Here is a 16,315-nt window from a genome sequence, read left to right as displayed (position 1 = left end):
TTGTGATTGATGGCAGTCACTCATCTTGGTGCCCTTTTATCAGAGGTGACCACCAGTGTCTGGGGGAACATTTGTTCATCAGAGCACCCCAAGGGATAATGAGGTTGAACGGTTATAAACTGCTACAAGACTGTTTCAGGCTGGACATAAGGAAGAATTTCTTTACTGTCCGAGCCCCCAAGGTCTGGAACAGCCTGCCATTGGAGGTGGTCCAAGCACCTACATTGAACACCTTCAAGAGTAAATTGGATGCTTATCTTGCTGGGATCCTATGACCCCTGCTGACTTCCTGTCCCTTGGGCAGGGGGCTGGAATCAATGATCTTCCGAGGTCCCTTTGAGCCCTAGCATCTATGAAATCTATGAAACAAGGTACATCATTTATGTGCATGGTCCTTTCCCATTCACATTCAAACAGAAAAGGTGGAGGGAGGAAGCAGGGAAAGAATGATTTTTTCCTGTCCTTCATTTCCAGTTGATCAGCTATTCTCCTGGTTAACAACATAACACAAAGAAGCTGCTGAATATATCCTGATTAGAAGTGGGTTCCATCCTGCTGACATTGACATTTCCACAAGCAGCAGTGATATCACTGCTAGTGTCAGCAGCCCTGTGCACTCAGCTGAAACAGAAAACAAACATTTACAAAATCTAAGAAAGAAGGGACATTTTAATTTGATATGTCTCACTACTTCCTTATTGCTAATTAACTACAGTTTTCAGGGTAGTGGGTAGTAATAATAATGATGAAAAAAATGAAAATACATTTTAAGATCCTAGAGATGAGATCTATGAGATGAACAATAAAAATGTCATCTGAAAATGTTTGGACAGATAGTGAGTTGTGTTTACTGCCACTAATTAGCTAAGAATATTGTGCAGAGCAAGTTTGGACAAAAACAACTTTTTGCTTTTGTACCTGCTCATTTGTCTGTTCATGTTTTATCTTGTATTTTAGATCAACATTCAGCGATTCATTTCAACATCTGCCTATATCTAACTCAAGCCAATGGGGTTTAAGTGCATACTTAAATGCTTTGCTGACAGGGACTGCACTAGCTTTAGGCTGTTACCCCTTTGAGACAGAGACTGTTGTGGATACAACACCTACAGCAATGGAATCAAAATCTGCCTGAAGTGTTTAGGCATTCTTGCAAAATAAATTAAGTCCCTTTCTTCTACATATCAGAACAGTTGTGCTCAACCTTTTTGGCTGGTGGACCAGATGAGAAGTACAGTCAATTGGCAGGCCAGATCTGGCTAGTGGTTCGGATCCAGCACCTGGGCAGTCCTGGCAGGACCCCATCCAGCTGTGTGGGGGACAGAGGTAAAGGGGGACAGCCAAGCCCCAACCCAGCCCCATGTAGGGGGAAGCCTGACTGAGCCATGCAGGAGACAGAGGATATGGCCTTTCTCTAGTGGAGCCATTAAGGTAGAGAGGGCTCCAGCCCATTGCGCCAGGCCCATGGTTTGGGATTTGGTGGAGAGGGATTACAGCAGTATTAATAGTCACCCTTCCCCTGCCACTAAATTTCCTGACCCATGGGGAGTCCACAGGCCAGACACTAGGCCTGTGCCAATGGGGAAGTATTCAATTCAGATTCGGAGGATAGCGATTTGATTCGGAGATTCAGATCACTGTCCCAAATTGATTCAACTGAATCGGCTTCTGAAGATCTGGCACTGATTCAGAGAGTTTCAGAGATTCAGCCATAGACTATAAAGGGGAATCACTGAAATACCTATTACTTTGCCACCAAAGCCTCAGTGCTACCTGCCTGAGACTGGGGTCTGGTGTGTCTGGACCCCAACATTGAAGCCATGCCCTTGGCCCACGCTGGCAGTAGCTGGTGTGGAGGAGACTGGCCAGTGCTGGTGCTGAGAGTGCTGGCATGGGAAAGTGGATCCCCTTCTTCCACATCCCCTTGCCTCTGCCCTTCTGCCTCCCTGACTCTGTTGACCAGCACCCAAGTCCAGTGATGGAGGATTTTGGTGCTGCCAGTGCAAATGCTCCCCTTCACACCTCAGGTCGCATATGCCTACCAGAATGTGGACCATACTAGACTATGGATCCAGACATTTCCTGATGCCCTCCCTCAGCCATCTCACCAGTACCTGTAGATCTGGTGACAGTGGCTTGCCCCAGCCAAGAACATTGATCCCCTGGAACTTCTCCATTTGGTCCTCAAGTTCCTTCACTACGGGGATCACCTGGTTAAGTAGGAAATCGCAAGCGATGAGGGTCTTGGTGGCCTCGAGGAAGGGCTTGAGGACCACCAAGATCTGGGAGATGGTATCCCACTCAGCTCTGTTAAGGGGGTCGCTGATCCCAATCCCCCCGAGCCAGGCCATCTCATGGATGGCCTTCTGTTGCTCCACCAGCCTTTCCAGCATCAGGTATGTGGAGTTCCACCAAGTCTCCACATCCTGCATGATTCTGTGCTGCAGGATGCTCGGTTCTTCCTGTTTCTCCCACAGCATCTTGCCCCCCTTGATGCTGTGGTGGAAGTAGCCTACCACCTTCCTGCATTTTAAAATCAGCTGGGTGGTATTGACAGTGCCATCACTGGCAGCCCTGTCCCCCTCCAAGGCATCCCTGACTATGAGGTGCAGCTTCTGTGCCACACAGTAGATGCCAACAAAGGTGGCATCATGGATGGCCACGACCATATTGACCCCATTGTTGGTGACCATGAATCCACAGATAACCTCGCCTTGCCCACCGAGCCACCCCCACACCATGTGGTTCATGGCCACTATGATCTCCCTTGCCATGTGGGACTCCTCCATCACCTTGGCTTGAAGGAGAACCCACCGACAGCCTGACTGATCACACCAGTGCCCTGTGAGAGAGAGGTAGGAGTGATGTCCACCCCCACTGCTCCAGATGTTGGAGGTGGAGTGCAAAGCTACCTGTGGCCCTGCCTTGCGCAGCGCCTCCCTCAAGTACTCCCTGCATGCCTCATACAGGGAAGGCACCACCATCATGCTAAGGGTGGTGTGTGCAGGCATAGGATGGGGCCACAAGCGCCATGAGCCTCCTAAACTCTGGCCACTCAACTAAGAAGGGTTGGCCATCCACAGCAAGCATGTCCCCAGCTCTGGATGACCTTGTTCACCCCTGCAACATGCCTCCCTTTATCTCTGGCTTTCCCCCACCGCTCCAGGGTGGCCTCCTTCTGCTTTATGGGGATGGGAGCTTTGAAGCAGGGGACTTCCCTTTGGGCACGCTCCCACTGGTGCCAGGCTGAGGAAGAAGGGTAAGGGGGTGCTGTCTCCTTAAATTCAGCAGACTCACCATGTGCGTGAAGTGTATCACCTTCTTGCCCTGGCTGATCTGCCTTTGGCAGTGCTGGTAGATAGCATATTTGGGATCATATACCACCTCAAAATGATCCCACACTACACTACTCCCCGCTTCTGGGTTGAGGGTGGGGATCCTGCCTCATTCCTCAGCAGGCAGAGGCAGAACAAAAGGAGGAGCTGACTCAGTTGAGCCACCTGCCTCCACAACCTCCTCTGAGGTGCCTTCCTGAGAAGGAGACCTGGGTCTAGGGGAACGTTGAGGGGTGTGGAGCACAAACTCAGATTCCCCCTCAGTCCCCAGAATTTCTTTACCTAGGGCACTCAGGTCCCCTTGTTCCAGATCCAGATCCTCTTCTGGCAGTGGGAGGCTCATGCTGGGAGATGAAATTGGGGTGGAAGAGACTGTCATTCTGCTGCTGGTGCCTATTTCTGGTGTTAGGGGAGGTGGTACAGGTGCAGGGACAGGTACTGCTCCTACCTCTTTGCTTCCACTGGCAGCAGAAGACTCATGGCTGCCAGGAAAGAGGATGTGTCTATGTTTGGGGTGGGGGGGGACCTGCAGCTCTAGCTGTCCCCCTACCTCTTCTAGCCCATCTCCCTCCCCTGCCAGAAACCTGGCACCTGCCTTTCCAGCACACTTTACATTAATCTTTCCTGTGCTGGAAAATATGTCTGTGTGTGTAAATAACTAATAATATTTCTCCTCTTCTTCCTTGATGTATGACTGTGTCTAACTTCTTCTCCTGTGATATGTTTACTGTTGTGTGTGTAACTGAAATAATATCTCTTCTTCTCCGATGTATGGCTGTCTGACATCTTCTGTGTTGTGTTTAATAATCTGACTCTCTATCTGACTTCTTCGATGTTGTGTTTAGTCTGTATGTAACTATAACTAATAAAACTATACATAATCTCTTCTTCTTTTATGATGCCTGACTTCTTCTGTGTTGTGTTTAATAATATCTGACTTCTTCTATGATGTATGTGTGTGAGCGTGTGTAATGTAGGGTCTTTCCTGCAGTGATGGACCACACTGCCAGGAAAAACACAGCTTTCTTTTTAAAAAAATGTGGGGAAACCGCCCAAGAACAAATATAAAATGAAAGAAATGGACTGGATAGGGATAAGTAGAGGGATCTAGTTAGTAAGTTATATCCAATCTTTTCCAAGAACAGAAAGTAGCAGGAGACTGACTAGGTAGGAAGCCAAAGCCAGTCCAGTACCTTTTAGACACAGTTGCTCAGGCAGAAACAACTCTCAAAAGGCACAGAAAGCCTGCAGACTGAGGCTTATATGCTGCTTGTATGTCCCTCCCCCAGAGCACTGTCTTTGAAAGGGGACTCAGTGAACAATCACAGTTACTGGCCAGCTAGAGATGTCAGTCTTTTCTCCTAGCTCCCCCTCCCTCTTAGTTTCTGTTCCCCTGAAAGACTGCCTTCTGAATCTCTGAATCTTTTCCAAATCAATTCAGAGGCTCCAAATCGATTCAGAGTTTTTTCTTCTCCACCCAATCCTATTCGGATTCGGTGATTCGATCTCCAAATCAGGCCAAATCTTCTCCAAATCAAATCATGGACCAAAGCTTTGCACACCCCTACCAGATGCCATGACTCTGCAAGCCACATCTGGCCCACAAGCTGAAGGTTTAGCATCTCTGTGTTAAAATTATATTAATGAGGTTGCAAAGTCAGAAGTTAGGAAGTGTCAGATTTAGCAGCAGCTTTAATTCTACAACCTTGTGGCTCTATCTTGTCTACTGGGGGAGGCAGAGCTTCTGCAGAAAACCCAGCATGAGAGTGAATGATTAAAGACTGTATCATAACTGTCTTATGTTTACATGCACAGGGAAGCCAATTAAGATAAGACAGACAAATAAAAATCTGACACTTCCTAACTTTTTAAGAGCTGTTTTTCAATATAAATAATACATGTATTTTCAATGTAGAGAATTCTACATGTAATTTCCAAGGCTTTTCTTAAAAAAAAAAAAAGTGATGCTCATTATTTCTTAATTGCTGATACTACAATCAATATATAATTTTGACAGAATTGCCCTCTTCCTCAAGTAGGGAGCCAGACTCATGATTGTCTTGTATAGCAAGGTAATTATCCTCAGAACAGATGTTTTTGAAGAGTCACTTACTGGATTACTTTGTTCACTTGGTGTCACTTCAGATTCAAGTTCAGGATCAAGGCTCACAGATTCGCTACAGTCAGTGGCTACATTCTCAGTCACTTCTGTGCTAGAAGGTTGATTTTTCACTTCCTCAGTGAAAGGATGCTCAGTGATAGTTGGGTCTCCTTCCTGTCCATTAGTGGTATTATGGAAAAATTGTTTTTCTCCGTCTTGTGAAGACCCATGCAGTATCCCAGTCACTTCATGATGTAGTGCTTCATCATCAGGCAACACATCACTACTAGGCATTTCTATTACTTCAGGTTTTCCTTTGGTGGGTACTGCATTACTTGTGTCACCGGACATTTTTGTTTCTGTTTAAAAAAATAGCACAGATATATAAATTAACTACTCAGTTATTTCAAATTCCAGAAACACTTAAATGATACAGAACCATTCTAAAAAGCAGCTTTACCCCAATGCTTGCAGGTATGCAGCATGGTAAAAATTAAATAAGAGACAATGTAAGTGTATATTACCAATATACGTGTTTTATCTACAGAAATCATGAAGGTTCATTTCTGAGGGCCAGTTATAGCCCCCCATCCATAACTAGCATTGATGGAATGCCAATTACTGTCAACAAGACATGAGGTGGGCAAGGTCAGTATAGATTGTTGAACCACGACTGTTTCCAAAGAAGTCTTCTAGATTTAGCATGCTCCATAAACCAAACCCATCTTTTTTCTTTCCTTCTCATCTTCCTTCTTGTTTAGCATCAGTACCCACTGGGTCTTATCCCATTATTGCACCAATTTAAGTGGGGAAAAACATCTCTGTAACCCTTGCCACCTGGAACACTGCTTTTAGGACCTGCCTACCTCACCTGCACTCCATAAAATTGTTAATCTCATCTGAAAATATGGCTTTTCTCTTTTCCTATCTTTTTTATTTTAACTTTGAACCATGATACTATTACATATTTCTGTAAAGCATTTTCAAATATTACTTGAATATTCATCTCTGCTATAAAATGTATTTGATCTGTAAAACTGTCTATGCAAATCCATTCTTAAAAGTACCTTGGCGACTCTCTCAGGTTTAGAAAATCCCTTTTGCAGTGGGTCCGATTCTGATTTTACTCATGATGATGAAAACCAGAGCTAAAAGGAATGGCCAGTTCCTGCACTTGTGAAGATCTTTACATTACTGTATCAGTTGTAAATGGGCCCTGAGTTAACCCTTGAGGTAAATTTTCCTTAAAAAGCACTCTATATAGCTTTTTGCTCTTTTTAAGAATGTTTAAAGAGCAGAGTTGAGAGGGAGATGCCCAGACAAGTCTGTATTCTAGACAGCCAGCCAGAGTTGTGCTGCCTAAGTACAATTAGTCACAAGGCTGCTCTAATTTCTGTTGTAGACAGGTCCAATCTACAGAGCAGACTGGAGTCCAAGAAGCAAAAATTCACCATAGCACCACACACACATTGCCTGCGATGTCCATGCTAGCCCCACAGGAATGAAATCAGAATCAGGCCTAGCAAGCACAAGAGATTGTTGTACATTGAAAACTAAGTTTAAAGGTTAAAAAAATCCACAAAAATTATTCAGAATTTAAAACATGAGACAGACATAGGAAAGACAATAAACACACTGGTTAACTTAAAATTAAGTTCTTCCTTCATTTACTACTATAATCTTTATTAACTATGCAGAGGCATATGTGATGTGACTGGAGTCTGGCAGTCTGTTTTCCCTGACATGAATTATTTATTTAATTTTATATACCACTCTTTCCAACAGAGGCTCAAGGCACCTTAAAATAAGCAAACAATAACTTAGAAACAGGTGAGTAACATAAAGACCAAAACAACTTAAAAGGGATCTAGGATAAAACAGACACCCTCCGAACAGCATCTTATCCTAGTTTTGTTTAGTAAATGCCAGCCCAAATAGGAAAGTCATTCAGCACTTCCAAAAGATATTCAGGCTTGGCCTCTGGAAGACCTGAAGACAGAGGGAGGTCCAGAGCTGAGGAGCAGTTACACAAAACAAACAAGTTGTGATGAAGACACAATCAGGCAGAAGGCAGAGAGATTTTACAGAGAAAAGGGGCCACCTTTATCTAGTGAGTCTGACTTCATGTATAGCATGACTCATAACACTTCACCTAGTAATTTCTATATGGAACCAAAACCGAGCTGTGTGTTATACCATCAGTGATGGCAAAAAAAACTCATATATTTTGGAGGGCACATTACCTTTCAGAGAGGCTGGGGTTGATTATCTTCTCCGACCAGTGTGCCTAGTGTAAAAGTGGTGTAGTTCTCAAAAAACAGTGAAGCTACTTTAGAAGAGAGCCTATGTCTGGAGTGGACTGAATGCATGTGATCTTGAAAACTAAGCACAGCCAGTATTTGGATGGTAGACCACCTAGGAATCCAAGGTGCATTAGGTGCAAGCCAAGGAACTATGATAAAACAGCAGGCAAATATTAGACAGAAATGGAATGAATCATGACGGACAGAAATAAAAAAGGATGAAGCCAATCAGGACTCCTATTTTAAATACAGATGTCTAATGCTCACATGTATACTATAGGAGGTGAAATCCTCATATTACATCCACTATTATCTGGGTGCCCTATAAATGTGTTAAGCTTGTGAACTTTTTTATGATGTGGCTTTTCTGATATTATTACTATCGTATTAGTTAAGATATAAGAAAATTTTGTATGTAAACAAGCAAACAAACTTCCTATTCAAATTCCCTCTGGTCAATTACATCACTTAAGGATACCATTCTTTTTAAATGTTGGTGGCATGCAATTTGGATCTTGGATACCTAAGTTGATATATTCATAATTTTTAAAATTATACATAGAATCAGTTTGATATAGAATCATAGAAAGTTAGGTTTGGAAGGGACCCCAGAAGGTCATCTAGTCCACCCCCTTGCTCAAAGCATGGACCAGCCTAGATCATCCTAGCCAAAACTTTGTCAAGCCAGGTTTTGAAACCCCCCCACCAAATGGATCTTCTACTACCTCTCTTGGTAACCTGTTCCAGTGTTTTACTACCTTCCCAGTGAGAAAATTCTTCCTAATATCTAATCTAAACTTCTCTTGCTGCAACTTGAAACCATTGCTCCTTGTTTTGTCATCTGCTACCACTGAAAACAGTTTAGCTCCATCTGCTTTTGAACCCCCTTCAGGTACCTGAAGACTGCTATTAAGTCTCCCCTCAGTCTCCTCTTCTCTAGATGAAATAAGCCCAGTTCTCTCAGTCTTTCCTCATAAGTCATATCCCCTAACCCCCAAACCATTTCTGTTGCCCTCTGCTAGACTCTACAATTTGTCCACATCCTTTCTATAGTGGGGGCCCCAAAACTAAACACAGTACTCCAGATGTGGCCTCACCAGTGCTGAATATAGAGGGGAATAATTACATCCCTTGACCTACTGGCAACACACTTACCAATGCAGCCCAGTATGCCGTTAGCCTTCTTGGCAACAAGGGCACAGTGTTGGCTCAGTGTTCAGCTTATTGTCCACTGTAACCCCCAAGTCCTTTTCTGCAGAGCTGCTGGCCAGCCTGTACTGGTGCATGGGATTCTTCTGTCCTAAGAGCAGGACTTTGCACTTGTCCTTGTTGAATCTCATGAGATTTCTTTTGGTCCAATCCTCCAATTTGTCTATGTCACTACCCTCCAGTGTATCTACTACTCCCCACCAGCTTGGCGTCATTTGCAAACTTGCTGAGGGTGCACTCTCTGCCATCTTTCAGGTCGTTGATAAAGACATTGAACAAAACTGGCCACAGGACTGACCCCTGGGGCACTCCACTTGACATAAACAGAACCACACTGTGATCTTTTACACTCTTTAGAATACATGCACCTCTGTGGAAGCACTCAGAATTAAACTGGTGCTAGTAAGGAGACTTAAACCCTATGTATTTCAAACTAAAGCACCTTAGTTCACTTTCAATATTTTTTAACTGACATAAATTTTAGTCTTTTTATAAACTCATAGGAAAAATTTAAATTTAAATTATGCAATGACTAAGTCACTGAAACAGCACATAGGTAGAAAACTATGTACATAGGTAAGAAAATATGTAAAAGAGTCAGATCCCACAAGATGAGCAGGAGAGGTTGATTTTGAGCACCTTCTAAGCTTACAACCCGAGAATTTCTGAGGGCAAAATTTGAGCAGTTCCAGTCCTTCTTTTGTCCATTGGATCCCTGAGTATATTTTGGAGAGACCATTCATTTTTCCAGAGGGCTCTTTTGTGAGAGTTGCCACAGATATTTATTTTATCTCCTTTTCTGTCAAATGCGTAAGAAAGGCCACAAGGAGAAAGGTCATTTGAGTTACAGTGCCATTGATATGCAGAGGACATGCAGCTCTTGGTCTCATTTTCATCAGTCCCAGATGGCATATTTTCCTATACCCTGGCCAACTGATTGCAAGTTAGATGACAGGGAGTTAGTGGAAGTGTACTCTGAATAAAACCGTGAGGATATCAAAGCACCAGGTTGGGGAGAGGTTTGGGTGTGGCTGACCATGGTCCCTGAAGTCATTACTATTTGACCACGTATTAATTGTTCTCATGGCTCCCTTGTGATTTGTCCAAGAGGTTTGGCATTTGGAGGGTGGGAGGAAGGGATTTTTATTTACTTAGAATTCCAGATGGTGGTACTTTGTTCTGGAAGTCATTGTTTCAGCTGGGTCAGCAATACTTGGGTTTATTGGTTGTTGTCTGAGGAGGGAGAAAGTTTGTTTGAGCATTGCTATTACTTTATTGCAAAATAAAAGCCCCTTAATTTTTGTTATTTTCCCTGCAGCTTACTCTGTTACTTCTGTTCTGCTCCAAATAATGCCCACAAAGAAACAGAAAACACACAAACTAGTGTGGTTGTTCTTCATAGCATTTTACTTGCCTTGGAATACAGCTTTTTCCTTATATTCTTATTCAAGGGTACCTTTGGAGATGTTTCATGTGTCTGATTCTGGTTCTTTTTAAACAAAAAGAGAGAAATTTATCAGGACTATGGTTCTGTCTACATGAAACTCTTTTTCTTAGCATTTCTCTGTGCTGCTACAGAGGAGTCTCATGAATATAGTACAGGCAGTACACTGAGAATCCAGGAATGGAAAAAAGTGACTATTCAGCAACCTCTACAGCTGATTAAGGAGTGGCACTGGCACAGTCCAAAGGGAATACTATAGAGTAATTAAGGTCATTGACACCATCAGTATACCTGGCACTGTGCACAGAAGACGTAATTGCTGCCCTGAAGAGCTTTCATTCTAACACCCTGTCTACACACAGACTTGCAGGGCATAAATTAAACCTGCAAACCTTCATCTAGAGTAGACCTTCTCTTTGCATTGATTTCAGTGGCATTTTCTGTACATGCAGGCTCTGACAGAAAGGATACATACAAGAAAAGCTGCAAAGAAACAAGAGCCTATGCAACAAGAAAAGATCCAAAGATCTATGCCAGGGATCCAGAAGAATCCTGTCTACCATATAAATTTATAAACTGGGTTGATGCATAAAAATAGTATCAAAAGCATCAATCACAGCTCTACTGGACTGGGATGTAGGTGGAAAAAAGAATTTATTAATCCATTTTTAATACGCTTAGGAGTTTAAACTGTATTGTTCATTTAGGTTAGAACAGAGTATTCTTCACCTCCTGAACAGATCCAAGAACACAACTGAACAATAAATACACTATATATCTCTCTCTATATATAAGTATCTATGTCCTTTGCATTATTTTATTGTATGTCATCAGGTAATAATCATAGAACCACAGAGAAGTAGAGCTGGAAAGGACCTCCAGAGGTCATTTAGTCCAGTGGTTTTTAACTTGTGGCCCACATATGTCTGGCAACTTATATCTAAGGAGTCTGCAAAAGAAGACTATGATCAATCAAAAGTATGTGAACAGCCACACTTATAATTCAAAGGGGTCTGCACCCCTATTTGAAATTTCCAAAGAGGTCTGCACTTCCATTTTAAATTTTTTAGGGGTCTGCAAATGAAATAAGGTTGAAAACCACTCATCTAGTCCTAACCCCTGCCTAAGGCAGGATCATCCTTATCCAAATCTTCCAATACAATCCATAATCTAAACGCTACATCAGACTCCCCACAACCCCGGCACACACAGATCTAACACCCTAACTAGCCACAGGTAAAGCATGGGAGCTACAGCAGCTAACATCCTGTTTCTATGAAATGCTGTCAATATATGCTCAACAGATCCCAGGTAGAGAGCTACATGCCCCCCCGCTACAGAGGAAGGCAAAACCCCTTACAAAGGAAATCAATCTGATCATGGGGTAAAATTCCTTTCTAACCTTCTTTAAATGTAGAACTCAGAACTGCACACACTACTCCAGATGAGGCCTAAGTAGTGCTGAGTATAGAGGCACTGTCACCTCCTGTGTCTTGCACCTAATGCTTGTACTGATGCATCCGAAAACCACATTCGCCTTTTGTGCAGCTGCTTCACACTGCAGACTCATATTCAGTCTGTGGTCTACCAAAACTTCCAAGTACTTTTCCACAGATCTGCTATCCATCCTGGTGTCACCCATTTTATATTTGTTTTTGATAATTCCTCCTACTGTGTAGCACCTTGCATTTGTCTGCACTGAACTTCATCCTGTAGGAAAAAAGGGAATTTACAACTCACAGGGGTTACATTTACCACAGCATTTGCAGTCTTTCCCATTCTGAGTATATCAAATACCACAAATAATGAAGCAAATGTATGGTAAATATTGTTACTGATTTAAGAGTGCTTATTATATAGTGGCCTGGGTAGCATCACATAAGGATACAGGCAACTCCTAATGATATCATTGGACTTGCATGTATATACTGGAGGGTGTAACTTGGCAGCAACAACTAATTATGGGTCTGATCTGACAAAGGCTTATATACAAACATAAGTCTGTTCATACGATAAGTGATACGTGTACTTGAGTCTTTGTAGGACCAGATCACGTGTGAAACAATCAAACTCCTTACGCAAGCACTTTTTGGTTAAGCCTCTTTCCTAAGAAGCAAAGCATAGAACGCTGTCATCCTAGATGGGGGCTAGAAACAACTTGCAAGGAGAGAAAATAGAATCAAGGAACCCCTCAATAATTGCAAGGCATTCATTGTTACACTCAAGGCACCCCTGAAAAATGTTATTTCTGTAGGTCAGTGCTTCTCAACCTTTTAGACTCAAGGCATCCTTCCATTCTCTCAAGGACTAGAGGCACCAATTGGAAAACAGCTTAGTTTTTGCTCTGTTTTTAACTATGGAAAAGTAATAGGGTGATTCTTCTGTTGTAAAGCACTCAAAAAGCCCAGAGCAAGTCTATTGGGAATCCCTGGATTTATCTCATGCTCCATGCTTGTACAGCAACCAGTACAGAACCTGTGCAGCAGCCCTGCCACACCTTTGAAAGGCTCTCGAGGCAACCCAGGGTGTTGGGGCACTTGGCTGAGAATCAGGGCTCCTGACATCCCCCGGCTGAGAATCAGGGCTCTCGGTGTCAAGTGAGATGGTGCCCTATGGCCCTCAGTCCTCCACTAAATTGTACCCACTTACATAGAATTGAAATCTGCCCTGGGCCCTGTTGGCAGCACTGTACCTAGACTCCTGGCGGCCCTGGGTGAACTTTTAGCATCAGCCCTCATTTACCAGAGCTAATGATAACAATAATTATTATTTTCACCCATGGGCAACTGGTGCCTCCTGAGTCTGGGCAGGCACAACCAGGGAGTGGGTCCCACAGTGGCCAGCTGGCAACTGGAGTGAGTGGCTGGTCGCTGAGCGTGCCAGTGGCACGGCAGCTGAAGTGCCAGCACTTCTGCATGCAGCATGGCAGAGTCAACGGGGGGGCACATGCGCCCTCTGTGCCCCCTACCATCCAGAGCGCTTACTGTTGGGGGGGGCACCAGCGCCCCCTATGTGTTTCCTACACTTTCACTATTTTCAGGCCCCCTTTCTGTCTGGGTTACGAAGCTGAAGTGATCCGTGAGGCAGGCGGACGGCCCAAGGCGTCTTGGGGTGAGCCTTCATGGGTGGGGGGGGGCGCCTGCCTGCCCCTGGTTCCCAGCGCCCCCTGCTGCTTGCCCCCCGCTCCTGGGGGCACAGCCGCCCTGCCCCGGCTCACATGGGCACGGGGCGAGTATCCTTCCCCTCCCCGGGTCGCCGCCCCCGGGACCCTGCGGTGTCACACTGTCAGTCGCGACCGGCGAGGAGCGGGGGTAGGCGCTGCCCGGGGCTGCCCCCTGCTCCCCGCAGCGCGGGGCCCGCGGAGGCGAGGGTGGGAGCCGCAGCGTGGCCCCTTCCTTACCGCTCCGCAGCTCCAGCCGGGGCCCGCCCGCCACGTCGGCAGCGCCGGGCACAGCTGGGAGGCGGGACAGGGACTGGGCCCGGCAGCTCCCGCCCCCGCCTGCGGGGCTGGGCTTCGACTCCCGCCCCGCGGGGCGTCTCACTCAGTCCCCACCTCACGCTTGGTCGAAGGCAGCACCCCAGACTCTGCGCCTCTTTCCAGTGACCTCCCGGCTCCCGATTTTTCGCGCCATTTCCTTAACCCGGGTTGATTCGCGGCGGGAGGGGCTGCCGCCCGCTCCGGGAAGCACCAGCGCCTCGGCACGCGCAGCCAGATCGGCTCTCCCGTCCTCAGAGCAAGAGGCAGCTGCCCTGGGCGCGGCGTTGAAAGCATTCAGGCCTGTGTGCTGTAAGGATGGGAGGCAGGATTGGGCCGCGAGTGCTGAGGCGCCCCCCAGGCCGCGCGGGGAACCTGGGTCCTAGGGCACGGCCCTCGGCCGCCCGTGGCCAAACGACACGTGTCCGGGCTGGACGGACCACGCCTGCCGGGCAGGGTCTGCAACCGAGACGGGTCTCGGTGTCAGTCACCCAGGAGGAAATCTGACACTGATTGAACGAGGGTGACCAAGTTTTAGGCTGTTACAACAGTGTGCGGCTTTTTTTTAAGTTAGCCTTGTCTTATTTTTCACGGTCTGTTTGTCCATATCCTAAGACATAAATGAACAGGAAACTGCCAGGCTAAGGGAAGTGTTAGATCAGATTTGAAAGTGGCATATTTGTACTGGAAAGTCGGACAAAAATTCTAAATGTTGAGGTAAAAAGTGGAGGCTTTGTTTTGCTAACAAATGTCCCCTCCCCCCCCCCAAAAAAACACACTTTTGACAATTTTATTTTAGTTAAAAACCGAATTTTCCATCAATAAAAAGTTTTGATGGGAAAACTTTAACCGGCATGTGTTACTTTGTGTGGGCTTTCCAGGAGAACTTGACAGTGGAGAGAGTATTGGATCAAGCATATTGGAACAGGAAGGTAGTTCTGCTTAAAAGGGCAGTTTAACTGGAGGCAAGAGGACAACGAAGGAAAGATTTAGGGCAGAGGTTCTCACTGTGGTCTATGGACCACCACTAGTCCGCGAGATCCATTAAGGTGGTCCGCAGAAAGGTTGCAGAACAATCGAGAATAGCTGTACTTGTAAGACTATTGACATTAAAATATGAGTTATGTGCTTTGATTTGTAGAACAAAAAAAAGTGTATTAAGTGGTCTGCTGAGACCCTCAGCAATTTTCAAGTGGTCCGTGGAAAAAAAAGTTTGAGAACCACTGATTTAGGGCATGCACACGTGTGCAGGCAGCCTGTCTGAGATACATGCTAACTGATGGCACTTTACACAACACACTGTAACACTGGCACTGACTTACTTTTGCTGGGGGGGAGGGCTAAGGTGATGGACGTGGAAAGTTATGCATTTCGGGTGGCACCCTCTTCCCAAGGGGGGCCAGGGCCCTTGGACCCCACTTACTTGGCATCTCTGCACTGTAGTTAGAGTACCATTGAACCCCACCAGTTGGATGATGAAAGGATGGGGAGGGGGCTGGGAGCCTGCCTGCACTAGCCCTGGCAAGCAGCCATGGACACTCCAGCAGTCTCCACTCTCCCCAGCCCTGCCCACCCCCCTGCGGGGAGGAAGAGGGGAGGGATAGAGCGCCCCTGCCATGTGGCCCCCTCCACCTACTCCTGGGGTCTTGGAGGCAGCTGGGCCAGGTCCATGAGGTGGGGGGCTCTGTTTTCCTGCTTGTCCCAGATCTAGATACATCAGCAACAAAGCTGTTTTGACAGCAGCCACTCTCAAGACATTTGCATGAGAGGTGTGGGGTGAAGGAAGACCCCCCCCCACACACATACCAGTTATCACTGCTGGAGTCTTGGGGAGAGCCAAGCCAGGCTTATATGGTGGGGGGGACTCCCTTTTTCCCCCTTTCCTCCCATGCAAGCATCTTGACTGAGGCTGCCACACCCAGAGTTGGGCAGGGGGGAAACAGAGCTGCCCCCACTGTGCAGACCTAGCCCAGCTCCCCTGAAGATGATGGGGGTGAGATGATAGGGGCTACATGAGCAGAACAAATGCATAAGACTAGCACAAGGCAAACTGTGAGCAGAAGTCTAGGCACAAGCATTGTTATAATTATTTTTGCCAGGAATTTGTTGCATGCAATATGGACTTTAAGTTCCTACAATCTGGCCTCAGATATGTGCTTTCATCTCCCATTGCTGCTACTCGCAGTTTCAGGCTTGTGTCTGAGAGCAGAGCACAAAGACTTGAACTAAGGAGAAATTACAGTAATGTTTTTTGTTAAAACAGATGGACTTACAACAGTGCACATTTCTTCAACATTGACACCTTCTGTACCAAAATTAAAACCCAACACGTAGCCTTATTGTGAGTTACCTTTTTTCATAGCTGTTACTTATTCATACAGACACTCTCCACATAAGAGGGGTGGCATGGGCACTAAGGTTCACAACTGCTAGCCTAAGAGATTGCAA

General features: G+C 45.6%; 1 protein-coding gene across 7 annotated transcripts in view; it reads right to left on the bottom strand.

The window, feature by feature from the left end:
- FAM114A1 (family with sequence similarity 114 member A1) overlaps positions 1 to 13,927 on the bottom strand; it is a 69,592-nt gene extending 55,665 nt beyond the window's left edge. For 4 of the 7 annotated variants that reach the window (XM_019553205.1, XM_019553206.1, XM_019553208.1 and 1 more), the window contains exons 1-2: positions 13,793 to 13,885; positions 5,449 to 5,795 (exon numbers count right to left, since the gene is read on the bottom strand). In XM_019553205.1, the coding sequence (XP_019408750.1) occupies positions 5,449 to 5,787 (339 nt within the window). In that variant the 5' untranslated portion in view covers positions 5,788 to 5,795; positions 13,793 to 13,885. Of the gene's footprint in view, positions 1 to 5,448; positions 5,796 to 10,362; positions 10,438 to 13,792 lie in introns of all 7 variants that reach the window. The other 3 variants (XM_019553203.1, XM_019553210.1, XM_019553207.1) reach the window with 3 other exon arrangements.
- Between the last annotated feature and the right edge of the window lie 2,388 nt (positions 13,928 to 16,315).

This window comes from Crocodylus porosus, unplaced genomic scaffold, assembly GCF_001723895.1.
Source record: "Crocodylus porosus isolate Cpor-Errol unplaced genomic scaffold, CroPor_comp1, whole genome shotgun sequence".
Classification (NCBI taxonomy): domain Eukaryota; kingdom Metazoa; phylum Chordata; order Crocodylia; family Crocodylidae; genus Crocodylus; species Crocodylus porosus.
Note: the sequence above shows the minus strand (reverse complement) of the source record. Positions and strands in the feature narration are given on the sequence as shown.